The 14,235-nt window shown below is 45.6% G+C and overlaps 1 protein-coding gene across 3 annotated transcripts in view; it reads right to left on the reverse strand.

Moving 5' to 3' along the window:
* UNK (unk zinc finger) overlaps positions 1 to 7,022 on the reverse strand; it is a 125,323-nt gene extending 118,301 nt beyond the window's left edge. For 2 of the 3 annotated variants that reach the window (XM_082272720.1, XM_082272718.1), the window contains exon 1: positions 6,804 to 7,022. In XM_082272720.1, the coding sequence (XP_082128846.1) occupies positions 6,804 to 6,910 (107 nt within the window). In that variant the 5' untranslated portion in view covers positions 6,911 to 7,022. The remainder of the gene's footprint in view (positions 1 to 6,803) is intronic. The other variant, XM_082272719.1, reaches the window with a different exon arrangement.
* Between the last annotated feature and the right edge of the window lie 7,213 nt (positions 7,023 to 14,235).

Here is a 14,235-nt window from a genome sequence, read left to right on the forward strand (position 1 = left end):
TGCCGCTGGTGGAACTTTTAGGGAACGCACTGGATGAAAACTCAGAAGTGCAGACTGTACCATAGTAGTATGGATCCCACCATGTGAGTGGACATTCTTTCTACTGACTCCCAATGTAATAAGGTAACCCTCAATTTAACAGGCACTCTTCCTACTGATCCCCAATATAATGGGACATTCTTTCTACTGAACCCCAATGGGTAAAAGTCACTCCTTATACTGACCACTAATCTAAGAAGGCACTACACTGACACCCAACAGATTGGCTATTTTGACCACCACAAATGTAAAGGGGCTCTTCTCTGCTCACTAACAATATAAGGAGCCTTTCTCTGCTAACCACCAAGCCCTTCTCTGTTGACCACCAATGTAAGGGGCCCTCCTCCACTGACCACCAATGTACATAGTTACATAGTAGTTGAGGTTGAATAAAGACAATATTCCATCCAGTTAAACCTGTGTAGGTGTGTGTGGCCGTAATCATCTCTCATACCCCTGAGTATACCTCCTCAGTTGACCACCAATGTAAGGGGGTCTCCTACACTGACCACCAATGTAAGGTAGCCCTCCTCCACTGACCACCAATGTAAGGGACCCTCCTATTCTGACCACCAATGTAAGGGGGCCTCCTACACTGACCATCAATGTAAGGGGCCCTCCTCCATTCACCACCAATGAAAGGGGGCCCTCCTCCATTCACCACCAATGTAAGTGGCCCTCTCCATTCACCACCAATGTAAGGGGGCCCTTCTCCATTCACCACCAATGTAAGGGGGCCCTCCTCCATTCCCCACCAATGTAAGGGGGTCCTTCTCCATTCACCACCAAATGTAAGGTGGCCCTCCTCCATTCATCACCAATGTAAGGGGGCCCTTCTCCATCCACCACCAATGTAAGGGGGCCCCCTCCATTCACCACCAATGTAAGGGGGCACTCCTCCACTGACCACAAATGCAAGGGAGCTCTCCTCCACTGACCACTAATGTAAGGGAGCCTCTTCTGCTGACAACCGATGTAAGGTAGCCCTCCTCCGCTGGACCACCAATGTAGAGGGCCCTCCTACGCTGACCATCAATATAATGGGGGCCTTCCTCCGCTAACCACCAATGTAAAGGGCCTTCCTATGCAGACCACAAATGTAAGGGGGGCCTTCTCCTTTGACCACCAATGTAAGGGAGCCCTCTTCTGCTGACAACCTATGTAAGGTAGCCCTCCTCCAATGACCACCAATGTAGGGGACCCTCCTCCGCTAAACCACCAATGTAAGGGGCCCTCCTACGCTGACCATTAATGTAAGGGGGCCCTCCTACACTAACCACCAATGTAAAGGGCCCTTCTATGCAGACCACCAATCTAAGGGGGCCCTTCTCCATTGACCACCAATGTATGGGAGCCCTCTTCTGTTGACCACCAATGTATGGGAGCCCTCCTCTGTTGACCACCAATGTATGGGAGCCCTCCTCTGTTGACCACCAATGTATGTGAGCCCTCCTCTGTTGACCATCAATGTAAGGGAGCCCTCCTCTGTTGACCACCAATGTAAGGGGCCCTCTTCCGCTGACCTCCAATGTAAAGGGCCCTCCCATGCAGACCACCAATGTAAGGGGGCCTTCTCCACTGACCTCCAATGTAAAGGAGCCTCCTTCATTGATCCCCAATGTAAGTAAGCCCTCCTCCGTTGATCACCAATGTAAGGGTGCCCTCCTCCACTTAACCACCAACGTAAGGGTCCCTCCTACGCTGACCACCAATGTAAAGGAGCCTCCCTCTGCTGACCACCAATATAAAGGAAGGGAGCCCTCCTCCGCTGGCCCCCAATGTAAGGGGCCCTCCTCTTCATGAGTAATACTGATCATTTGCATTCATTCAGTGGAGGGAGGGCTGTGCTATGTATTATTGCTATGTATAGTTGATAGATCTACCAAGGTGGGGAGGGGATTCACTTTACATAATTAGTAGTGAAGTGAATGTTCAGGGTATGAAGACTGAGAGTGGGTCAGTGTGGCTCTAGGCGGGCTCTGAGGTATCAGAAGTAGAATAGAGTGGGTCAGTGTGGGTCTAGGCTGCCTCTGAGGTATTAGAAGTAGAACAGAGTGGGTCAGTGTGGGTCTAGGCTGCCTCTGATTTATTAGAAGTACAATAGAGGGGGTCAGTGTGGTTTTAGGCCGGCTCTGGGTTATTTGAAGTAGAATAGAGTGGGTAAGTGTGGGTCTAAGCTGGCTCTGAGGCATTAGAAGTAGAATAGAGTGGGTCTAGGCTGGCTCTGAGGTATTAGAAGTAGAATACAATGGGTCTAGGCTGGCTCTGAGGTATTAGAAGTAGAATACAATGGGTCTAAGCTGGCTCTGAGGTATTAGAAGTAGAATAGAGTGGGTCTAGGCTGGCTCTGATGTATTAGAAGTAGAATAGAGTGGGTCTAGGCTGGCTCTGAGGTATTAGAAGTAGAATACAATGGGTCTAGGCTGGCTCTGAGGTATTAGAAGTAGAATAGAGTGGGTCTAGGCTGGCTCTGAGGTATTAGAAGTAGAATAGAGTGGGTCTAGGCTGGCTCTGGGGTATTAGAAGTAGAATAGAGTGGGTCTCGGCGAACTCTGAGATATTAGAAGTAGAATAGAGTGGGTCTTGGCGAACTCTGAGATATTAGAAGTAGAATAGAGTGGGTCTTGGCGAACTCTGAGATATTAGAAGTAGAATAGAGTGGGTCTCGGTGAACTCTGACATATTATAAGTAGAATAGAGTGGGTCTTGAGGAACTCTGAGATATTAGAAGTAGAATAGAGTGGGTCTTGGCGAACTCTGAGATATTAGAAGTAGAATAGAGTGGGTCTTGACGAACTCTGAGATATTAGAAGTAGAATAGAGTGGGTCTTGACGAACTCTGAGATATTATAAGTAGAATAGAGTGGGTCTCGACGGACTCTGAGATATTAGAAGTAGAATAGAGTGGGTCTAGGCTGGCTCTGGGGTATTAGAAGTAGAATAGAGTGGGTCTCGGCGGGCTCTGAGGTATTAGAAGTAAAATAGAGTGGGTCTAGGCTGGCTCTGAGGTATTAGAAGTAGCATAGAGTGGGTCTCGGCGAACTCTGAGATATTAGAAGTAGAATAGAGTGGGTCTAGGCTGGCTCTGAGGTATTAGAAGTAGCATAGAGTGGGTCTCGGCGAACTCTGAGATATTAGAAGTAGAATAGAGTGGGTCTTGACGAACTCTGAGATATTAGAAGTAGAATAGAGTGGGTCTAGGCTGGCTCTGAGGTATTAGAAGTAGAATAGAGTGGGTCTAGGCTGGCTCTGGGGTATTAGAAGTAGAATAGAGTGGGTCTCGGCGAACTCTGAGATATTAGAAGCAGAATAGAGTGGGTCTTGGCGAACTCTGAGATATTAGAAGTAGAATAGAGTGGGTCTTGACGAACTCTGAGATATTAGAAGTAAAATAGAGTGGGTCTAGGCTGGCTCTGGGGTATTAGAAGTAGAATAGAGTGGGTCTCGGCGGGCTCTGAGGTATTAGAAGTAGAATAGAGTGGGTCTAGGCTGGCTCTGAGGTATTAGAAGTAGCATAGAGTGGGTCTCAGCGAACTCTGAGATATTAGAAGTAGAATAGAGTGGGTCTAGGCTGGCTCTGAGGTATTAGAAGTAGCATAGAGTGGGTCTCGGCGAACTCTGAGATATTAGAAGTAGAATAGAGTGGGTCTAGGCTGGCTCTGAGGTATTATAAGTAGCATAGAGTGGGTCTCGGCGAACTCTGAGATATTAGAAGTAGAATAGAGTGGGTCTTGACGAACTCTGAGATATTAGAAGTAGAATAGAGTGGTCTAGGCTGGCTCTGAGGTATTAGAAGTAGCATAGAGTGGGTCTAGGCTGGCTCTGAGGTATTAGAAGTAGCATAGAGTGGGTCTAGGCTGGCTCTGAGGTATTAGAAGTAGAATAGAGTGGGTCTCGGCGAACTCTGAGATATAAGAAGTAGAATAGAGTGGGTCTTGACGAACTCTGAGATATTACAAGTAGAATAGAGTGGGTCTCGGCGAACTCTGAGGTATTATAAGTAGAATAGAGTGGGTCTAGGCTGGCTCTGAGGTATTATAAGTAGCATAGAGTGGGTCTCGGCGAACTCTGAGATATTAGAAGTAGAATAGAGTGGGTCTTGACGAACTCTGAGATATTAGAAGTAGAATAGAGTGGTCTAGGCTGGCTCTGAGGTATTAGAAGTAGCATAGAGTGGGTCTAGGCTGGCTCTGAGGTATTAGAAGTAGCATAGAGTGGGTCTAGGCTGGCTCTGAGGTATTAGAAGTAGAATAGAGTGGGTCTCGGCGAACTCTGAGATATAAGAAGTAGAATAGAGTGGGTCTTGACGAACTCTGAGATATTACAAGTAGAATAGAGTGGGTCTCGGCGAACTCTGAGGTATTATAAGTAGAATAGAGTGGGTCTAGGCTGGCTCTGGGGTATTAGAAGTAGAATAGAGTGGGTCTAGTTGGGTTCTGAGGTATTAGAAGTAGAATAGAGTGGGTCTAGTTGGGTTCTGAGGTATTATAAGTAGAATAGAGTGGGTCTAGTTGGGTTCTGAGGTATTATAAGTAGAATAGAGTGGGTCAAGGCTGGCTTTGAAGTATTAGAAGTAGAAAAGAGTGGGTCAGTGTGGGTCTAGGCTGGCTCTGAGGTATTAGAAGTAGAATAGAGTGGGTCTAGGCTGGCTCTGGGGTATTAGAAGTAGAATAGAGTGGGTCTCGGCGGGCTCTGAGGTATTAGAAGTAAAATAGAGTGGGTCTAGGCTGGCTCTGAGGTATTAGAAGTAGCATAGAGTGGGTCTCGGCGAACTCTGAGATATTAGAAGTAGAATAGAGTGGGTCTAGGCTGGCTCTGAGGTATTAGAAGTAGCATAGAGTGGGTCTCGGCGAACTCTGAGATATTAGAAGTAGAATAGAGTGGGTCTTGACGAACTCTGAGATATTAGAAGTAGAATAGAGTGGGTCTAGGCTGGCTCTGAGGTATTAGAAGTAGAATAGAGTGGGTCTAGGCTGGCTCTGGGGTATTAGAAGTAGAATAGAGTGGGTCTCGGCGAACTCTGAGATATTAGAAGCAGAATAGAGTGGGTCTTGGCGAACTCTGAGATATTAGAAGTAGAATAGAGTGGGTCTTGACGAACTCTGAGATATTAGAAGTAAAATAGAGTGGGTCTAGGCTGGCTCTGGGGTATTAGAAGTAGAATAGAGTGGGTCTCGGCGGGCTCTGAGGTATTAGAAGTAGAATAGAGTGGGTCTAGGCTGGCTCTGAGGTATTAGAAGTAGCATAGAGTGGGTCTCAGCGAACTCTGAGATATTAGAAGTAGAATAGAGTGGGTCTAGGCTGGCTCTGAGGTATTAGAAGTAGCATAGAGTGGGTCTCGGCGAACTCTGAGATATTAGAAGTAGAATAGAGTGGGTCTAGGCTGGCTCTGAGGTATTATAAGTAGCATAGAGTGGGTCTCGGCGAACTCTGAGATATTAGAAGTAGAATAGAGTGGGTCTTGACGAACTCTGAGATATTAGAAGTAGAATAGAGTGGTCTAGGCTGGCTCTGAGGTATTAGAAGTAGCATAGAGTGGGTCTAGGCTGGCTCTGAGGTATTAGAAGTAGCATAGAGTGGGTCTAGGCTGGCTCTGAGGTATTAGAAGTAGAATAGAGTGGGTCTCGGCGAACTCTGAGATATAAGAAGTAGAATAGAGTGGGTCTTGACGAACTCTGAGATATTAGAAGTAGAATAGAGTGGGTCTCGGCGAACTCTGAGGTATTATAAGTAGAATAGAGTGGGTCTAGGCTGGCTCTGAGGTATTATAAGTAGCATAGAGTGGGTCTCGGCGAACTCTGAGATATTAGAAGTAGAATAGAGTGGGTCTTGACGAACTCTGAGATATTAGAAGTAGAATAGAGTGGTCTAGGCTGGCTCTGAGGTATTAGAAGTAGCATAGAGTGGGTCTAGGCTGGCTCTGAGGTATTAGAAGTAGCATAGAGTGGGTCTAGGCTGGCTCTGAGGTATTATAAGTAGCATAGAGTGGGTCTCGGCGAACTCTGAGATATAAGAAGTAGAATAGAGTGGGTCTTGACGAAGTCTGAGATATTACAAGTAGAATAGAGTGGGTCTCGGCGAACTCTGAGGTATTATAAGTAGAATAGAGTGGGTCTAGGCTGGCTCTGGGGTATTAGAAGTAGAATAGAGTGGGTCTAGTTGGGTTCTGAGGTATTAGAAGTAGAATAGAGTGGGTCTAGTTGGGTTCTGAGGTATTATAAGTAGAATAGAGTGGGTCTAGTTGGGTTCTGAGGTATTATAAGTAGAATAGAGTGGGTCAAGGCTGGCTTTGAAGTATTAGAAGTAGAAAAGAGTGGGTCAGTGTGGGTCTAGGCTGGCTCTGAGGTATTAGAAGTAGAATAGAGTGGGTCTAGGCTGGCTCTGAGGTATTAGAAGTAGAATAGAGTGGGTCAGTGTGGGTCTAGGCTGCCTCTGAGGTATTAATAGTAGAATATAGAGGTGTGTAGGCTTCTCCTGGGTCGCACCTCGTAGGGTGAGTACAGGAAGAGGTGTGTGAACCAACAAAAGGCAGCTTAAAGGGGAAGTGCCAGTCACAGTCAGCCCTTAGTGAGGACCTCTCCCGGAAGTGGTGACACATTGTGTACTCTGACAACGCTTAGCCCCGCATGCTTGGCGCCCAAACAAGACCCCGCCCACTTTCTCCAGGTTTGACCGGTTCCCGCCGGCCTGGGCGCGGGCCATTGCGCGTGTCTTACGCCTCCCGCTGACGTCAGTCGTCTTGTGCCGTGTTTTTTTTTACGTACGTGTAGTGCTGTGGCTTCTCTGGTTGAGCCTGGAGCGCCCCGCTCGCCACTGCTGCCGCGGAAGCGGACGAGGCGGACGGTGAAGTGGGGACGGGGCCCTTAGACATCTTCGGGCCTCCCTCTTACGTTCCTTTTATCGCTGGTTCTACGCGGAACGCCGCGGTGGTGGTCGTGCGCGCCTGCGCGGGCGCCATGAAAGGAAGTCAGAAGTGCTTCCGAGGCACTGCTAGGGAAGAGTAGAAGACACACTGCGCTTCCAACACCACCACTAGAGGGAAGCCGGGTGCATGCGCGGATGGTTGGCGCAGTGCATTGCGGGAGTTGTAGTTTCCTGTCTGTGCTCCTCTATGTGGATGTATGAGTAGGGGAGATATGACATAAAATGACAGGGGGGGGGGGGGCTGCCTGTATTAGGCGGGTGATGGAGCTCCATAGATGAAAGGTACTGCATTCACCATTATTAGGTGCTACTGAAGATTTTCCTCATTATATTCACCTCTTTTGTTCGACTGAAAGTAGAACTGATAGCATTTTGTTCATTTTAAACACCACCTTTTCTTGTGTTTATTAAGATTCAGCAGATACAAAAAGTGTAGCCAATGACTTTTAATCACCTCCTTCCCGGGCCTATTCTGACACTTTGCTCCTACATGGAAAAATCTTTCTTTTTTTTTTGGTAGAAAATTACCCACAAACATTATACAGTGGGTACGGAAAGTATTCAGACCCCCTTACATTTTTCACTCTTTGTTATATTGCAGCCATTTGCTAAAATCATTTAAGTTCATTCTTCTTCCTCATGAATGTACACATAGCACCCCATACTGACAGAAAAACACAGAATTGTTGACATTGTTGCAGATTTATTAAAAAAGAAAAATTGAAACATCACATGGTCCTAAGTATTCAGACCCTTTGCTCAGTATTTAGTAGAAGCCCCCTTTTGATCTAATACAGCCAGGAGTCTTTTTGGGAAAGATGCAACAAGTCTTTCACACCTGGATTTGGGCATCCTCTGCCATTCCTCCTTGCAGATCCTCTCCAGTTCTGTCAGATTGGATGGTAAACGTTGGTGGACAGCCATTTTTAGGTCTCTCCAGAGATGCTCAATTGGGTTTAAGTCAGGGCTCTGGCTGGGCCATTCAAGAACAGTCACGGAGTTGTTGTGAAGCCACTCCTTCGTTATTTTAGCTGTGTGCTTAGGGTCATTGTCTTGTTGGAAGGTAAACCTTCGGCCCAGTCTGAGGTCCAGAGCACTCTGGAGAAGGTTTTTGTCCAGGATATCCCTGTACTTGGCCGCATTCATCTTTCCCTCGATTGCAACCAGTCGTCCTGTCCCTGCAGCTGAAAAACACCCCCACAGCATGATGCTGCCACCACCATGCTTCACTGTTGGGACTGTATTGGACAGGTGATGAGCAGTGCCTGGTTTTCTCCACACATACCGCTTAGAATTAAGGCCAAAAAGTTCTATTTTGGTCTCATCAGACCAGAGAATCTTATTTCTCACCATCTTGGAGTCCTTCAGGTGTTTTTTAGCAAACTCCATGCGGGCTTTCATGTGTCTTACACTGAGGAGAGGCTTCCGTCGGGCCACTCTGCCATAAAGCCCCGACTGGTGGAGGGCTGCAGTGATGGTTGACTTTCTACAACTTTCTCCCATCTCCTGACTGCATCTCTGGAGCTCAGCCACAGTGATCTTTGGGTTCTTCTTTACCTCTCTCACCATGGCTCTTCTCCCCCGATAGCTCAGTTTGGCCGGACGGCCAGCTCTACGAAGGGTTCTGGTCGTCCCAAACGTCTTCCATTTGAGGATTATGGAGGCCACTGTGCTCTTAGGAACCTTAAGTGCAGCAGAAATCTTTTTGTAACCTTGGCCAGATCTGTGCCTTGCCACAATTCTGTCTCTGAGCTCTTCAGGCAGTTCCTTTGACCTCATGATTCTCATTTGCTCTGACATGCATTGTGATCTGGAAGGTCTTATATAGACAGGTGTGTGGCTTTCCTAATCAAGTCCAATCAGTATAATCAAACACAGCTGGACTCAAATGAAGGTGTAGAACCATCTCAAGGATGATCAGAAGAAATGGAAAGCACCTGAGTTAAATATATGAGTGTCACAGCAAAGGGTCTGAATACTTAGGACCATGTGATATTTCAGTTTTTCTTTTTTAATAAATCTGTAACAATGTCAACAATTCTGTGTTTTTCTGTCAGTATGGGGTGCTATGTGTACATTCATGAGGAAGAAGAATGAACTTAAATGATTTTAGCAAATGGCTGCAATATAACAAAGAGTGAAAAATTTAAGGGGGTTTGAATACTTTCCGTACCCACTGTATATATATATAGCAGAGATCCTATAGAATAAAATGGTGGGTGTTGCATTTCTTTATGTCAAACATGATTTTTTTAAACGCAATTTTTGTTTTTGGGAAAAATTAATGAATAAAAAAAAAGAAACAAAGTTAGCCCAATATTTTGTATAATGTGAAAGATGATTTTACGCAAAGTAAATTAATACAACATGTCATGCTTTAAAATTGCTTCTGCCTGTGGAATAGCGGCAAACTACGGTGCTTAAAAGTCTCCATAGGCGACGCTTTAAACCCCTTTACAGGTTACCAGTTTAGAGCGGCACAGGAGGTCTGGTGTTAGAATTATTGCTCTCACTCTGGCGTTCGCAACAATACCTCACTTGTGTGTTGCAATCACAGTTTACATATGCGTGCAGGAGTAACATATGCGTTCACATTTGCGCCTAAGCACAGTGGGACCGGGTCACTTTAAATTATTTTTTTTTTATAAAGTTTTTTTGTACACTTTTTAAATCATTTTTTTCTTTTTTTGTACAAACGTTATTGCTATCACAAGGGATGAACAACATCCCTTGTGATAGCATGGGCCATAACAGGTCCTCTTTATAGAGAGATTCAGGGTCTATTATCTCCTCTGGCGCCCAATGCAGCTGATCGGACCGACATAGGTCCAATTGGCTGCTTTTCTGGCTGCTGGTGGTTTGGTAAACAAAGTAGGGGAACCAGAAGTGATGAATACTCATCGCTTTCAGGGTTACAGAGAGAGGGGAACAACGTCAGTACCTCTCTCTGTCCCTGGCAGCCATCGCCGCTGGCCGCATCTCTCCCGGCCTCCAGGATGGGACCGAAGAACCCGGGAGAGGCGGTGATGGAGGGGGGACCCCCTTCCGCCACCCGCAGATACTCAGATCTCTTCTGCTTTGTAGGGAATCGCTGGCTGAAATGAACAGTACCGGGATGATATCTGTAGGTGCACGTCCTTGGGTGGGAAGTGGTTAATAAACACACACTTGTCCAGCGATGCGTCCGGCAGGGGCCTTGCTCTTCTCCCTGCAGTGCTGGCATCTCTAGTGTGGGCACCCTGCTGTGACATCTTGCGGCTTCATAGCCAGGTGCACACTGCGCATACGCGAGTTGTGCTGCGTGTCCTGAGTGGACGGGAAATCTTCTGAGGTCTGTGACGTGACCCAGAAGATTGCAGGGTAGGAGGGGGAGAGGAGAGTGGGTACCGGTCAAATCTAGGTACCTGCCCCCCCCCCCAAAAAAAAAAAAATGGCATGCTAATTGTTAAAATGTTAGTCCTGCAAGCAAATATTGGGTTTAATGAAAATCTAAGTAATGCAGCGGGCACAGCACTCTCTCATAAGTGTAAAGTAGAATAACAACAAAAAAGTGCCACGCAAAACAATTGGGAAAAATAAATGATGAACAATATAAATCCAAAATATGTGTGCAATAAATGCAAGGTGCAATAGTGCTTAATATAGCCAAGTGTGGATCAATGAACACGTAAAGATTATAAACAATATATACAATGATGAGAATAAGGTGTGTTTCGTGTACGTATGAATAATAATGGATATGACCATAAATCATGCACACCAAAATAGGTGAATGAAAATATAACTAAACATAATGTAAACAATAGCCACTCTATAGACAATATAAAGTGCTAACTGTGCAGAAATAAACACAATTAAATATAGCTGTATAAACCCAAGTGAATAAATGTTGACTGTGACTAAGCAGATATAAACAACTATCGCTTAATTAAAGTGCCGATTGCGTTTTCCCATAGTATAAAAATATTTTGCACTCTCCAGAGGTGCACTTTATCAAGTCCGCTGTGAGTGATCCAATGATATCCTTTGCAGTGACAAGTGCCTTCACTTCTCCACCCTATGTGTCTGGGTCCTCACCTCCGCTCCTGCGACCTAGCAGCTAAGCATAGGTCTAAAAGCGCAATATGCCCCCACAAGGGCCGCCTTTCCTGGAGCCACGGAGTATGCGTGAGCCCCTCAGTAAAACGTCACTCTCCAGACAACACCCCTCATGGGAATCGGTAGTTGTAACATGAACGGAAGGGGGACTTGAATAGTGCTTATGCCTCTTTAAATTTGTGAAAAATAAAAAACATGTAGACAGGTACTCACATTTAAAAGGTGCTTACAGTGCACCAAACTAGAAACAGCCTTTATAATCAGCGTGTGTGATGGTAACCAAGGCAGAAGTGGAAGATCTGTAAAAGCTGCTCCTGTATTTCCTGGATACAGCAGAGAACCGTCCGGGTCCCTCCCCTACGTGTGGCGACACAGGGTCACGTGTCTTCCTCAGGGGGAAATATGCCACATGTGGTATGTCAGGAGGCCTTAATGCGGAAGATTCATTTTTGGGTGGAACTCCCCTTTAAGGACCAGGCCTTTTTCTGGCACTTGTTTACAAGTTAAAATCAGTATTTTTTGCTAGAAAATTATTTGGAACCCCCAAACGTTATATATATTTTTATAGCAGAGATCTTAGAGATCGTTGCAATACTTTATGTCCTACCGTATTTGCACAGCGGTCTTACAAACACAATTTTTTAATGAAAAAAAATATACTTTGAGTTCTGAGTTATTAGAAGTAGAATAGAGTAGGTCAGTGGGGGTCTAGGCTGCCTCTAACTTATTAGAAGTAGAATAGAGTGGGTCTAGGCTGTCTCTGACTTATTAGAAGTAGAATAGAGTGGGTCTAGGCTGTCTCTGACTTATTAGAAGTAGAATAGATTGGGTCTAGGCTGGCTTTGAAGTATTATAAATAGAACAGAGTGGGTCTAGTCTAGCTCCTAGGTATTAGAGGTAGAATAGAGTAGGTCAGTGGGGGTCTAGGCTGACTCTGACTTATTAGAAGTAGAATAGAGCGGGTCTAGGCTGGCTTTGAAGTATTATATATAGAATAGAGTGGGTCAGAGTGGGTCTAGTCTACCTCCTAGGTATTAGAAGTAGAATAGAGTGGGTCTAGGCTGTCTCTGACTTATTAGAAGTAGAATAGAGTGGGTCTAGGCTGTCTCTGACTTATTAGAAGTAGAATAGAGTGGGTCTAGGCTGTCTCTGACTTATTAGAAGTAGAATAGAGTGGGTCTAGGCTGTCTCTGACTTATTAGAAGTAGAATAGAGTGGGTCTAGGCTGTCTCTGATCTTATTAGAAGTAGAATAGAGTGGGTCTAGGCTGTCTCTGATCTTATTAGAAGTAGAATAGAATGGGTCTAGGCTGTCTCTGATCTTATTAGAAGTAGAATAGAGTGGGTCTAGGCTGTCTCTGACTTATTAGAAGTAGAATACAGTGGGTCTAGGCTGTCTCTGATCTTATTAGAAGTAGAATAGAGTGGGTCTAGGCTGTCTCTGACGTATTAGAAGTAGAATAGAGTGGGTCTAGACTGTCTCTGACTTATTAGAAGTAGAATAGAGTGAGTCTAGGCTGTCTGACTTATTAGAAGTAGAATAGAGTGGGTCTAGGCTGTCTCTGACTTATTAGAAGTAGAATAGAGTAGGTAAGTGGGGGTCTAGGCTGGCTCTGACTTATTAGAAGTAGAATAGAGCTGGTCTAGGCTGGCTTTGAAGTATTATATATAGAATAGAGTGGGTCAGAGTGGGTCTAGTCTACCTCCTAGGTATTAGAAGTAGAATAGAGTGGGTCTAGGCTGTCTCTGACTTATTAGAAGTAGAATAGAGTGGGTCTAGGCTGTCTCTGACTTATCAGAAGTAGAATAGAGTGGGTCTAGACTGTCTCTGACTTATTAGAAGTAGAATAGAGTGAGTCTAGGCTGTCTCTGACTTATTAGAAGTAGAATAGAGTAGGTCAGTAGGGGTCTAGGCTGGCTCTGACTTATTAGAAGTAGAATAGAGTGGGTCTAGGCTGTCTCTGACTTATTAGAAGTAGAATAGAGTAGGTCAGTAGGGGTCTAGGCTGGCTCTGACTTATTAGAAGTAGAATAGAGTGGGTCAAGGCTGTCTCTGACTTATTAGAAGTAGAATAGAGTAGGTCAGTAGGGGTCTAGGCTGGCTCTGACTTATTAGAAGTAGAATAGAGTAGGTCAGTAGGGGTCTAGGCTGGCTCTGACTTATTAGAAGTAGAATAGAGTTGGTCAGAGTGGGTCTAGGCTGTCTCTGACTTATTAGAAATAGAATAGAGCGGGTCTAGGCTGGCTTTGAAGTATTATAAATAGAATAGAGTCAGTGTGGGTTTAGTCTACCTCCTAGGTATTAGAAGTTGAATAGAGTGGGTCTAGGTGGGCTCTGAGATATTACAAGTTAAATAGAGTGGCTGTAGGCTGGCTCTGAAGAATCTTGAATTATTGCTCTCACTAATGATCGTGGCAATACCTCACATATGTGGTTTAAACCGTTTACATATGTGGGCGCGACTTGGGTCCGCTTCTGTGCGTGAGCTCGAAGGGAGAGGGTGCTTAAAATGTACAGGTTACCAGTTTAGAGTTGCACAGGAGGTCTGGTGCTGTGTTGTGCGATCACGGTTTACAAATGTGTGCGGAAGTAACGTATGTGTTCACATTTGTGCGTAAGCACGGTGGGATGGGGCGCTTTGATTTTTTTTTTTTTGGTACTAACTTTATTGCTTTTACAAGGGATGAATAACATCCCTTGTGACAGCATGGGCTGTGGCAGGTCCTCTTTATGGAGAGATCAGGGGTCTATTAGACTCCAAATCTCCCCTCTGGCCTCCCATGCAGCAGATCAAACAGAGATCGGTCTGATCGACTGCTTTTCTGGCTGCTGGTGGGCAGGTAAACAAAGGGCAGATCGGAACTTCTCATCTCTCCTGGTTTCCAGGGTTACAGACGTCAGTTCCTCTCTCTCTGTACAGGACAACCATCGCTGCTGGCCGCATCGCTCCCGGCCTCTGCGGGTGGACTGGAGAGCCCGGGAGAGGGACCTGCCTTCTGCCACCAGCAGAAGTGATCGAGTGGCTTATTAGACATTCAGATCATGTCTGCCTTAAAGAGAATCACCGGCTGAAAAGAATGATACCAGGATGATGCCTGTAGGTGCACTGACCATCCCGGTATAACCACTGAAACATGAGGACATACAGGTACGTCGTACCTTGGGTGGGAAGTG

This window comes from Pelophylax lessonae, assembly GCF_965119305.1.
Source record: "Pelophylax lessonae genome assembly, chromosome: 11".
Taxonomy (NCBI): Eukaryota; Metazoa; Chordata; class Amphibia; order Anura; family Ranidae; genus Pelophylax; species Pelophylax lessonae.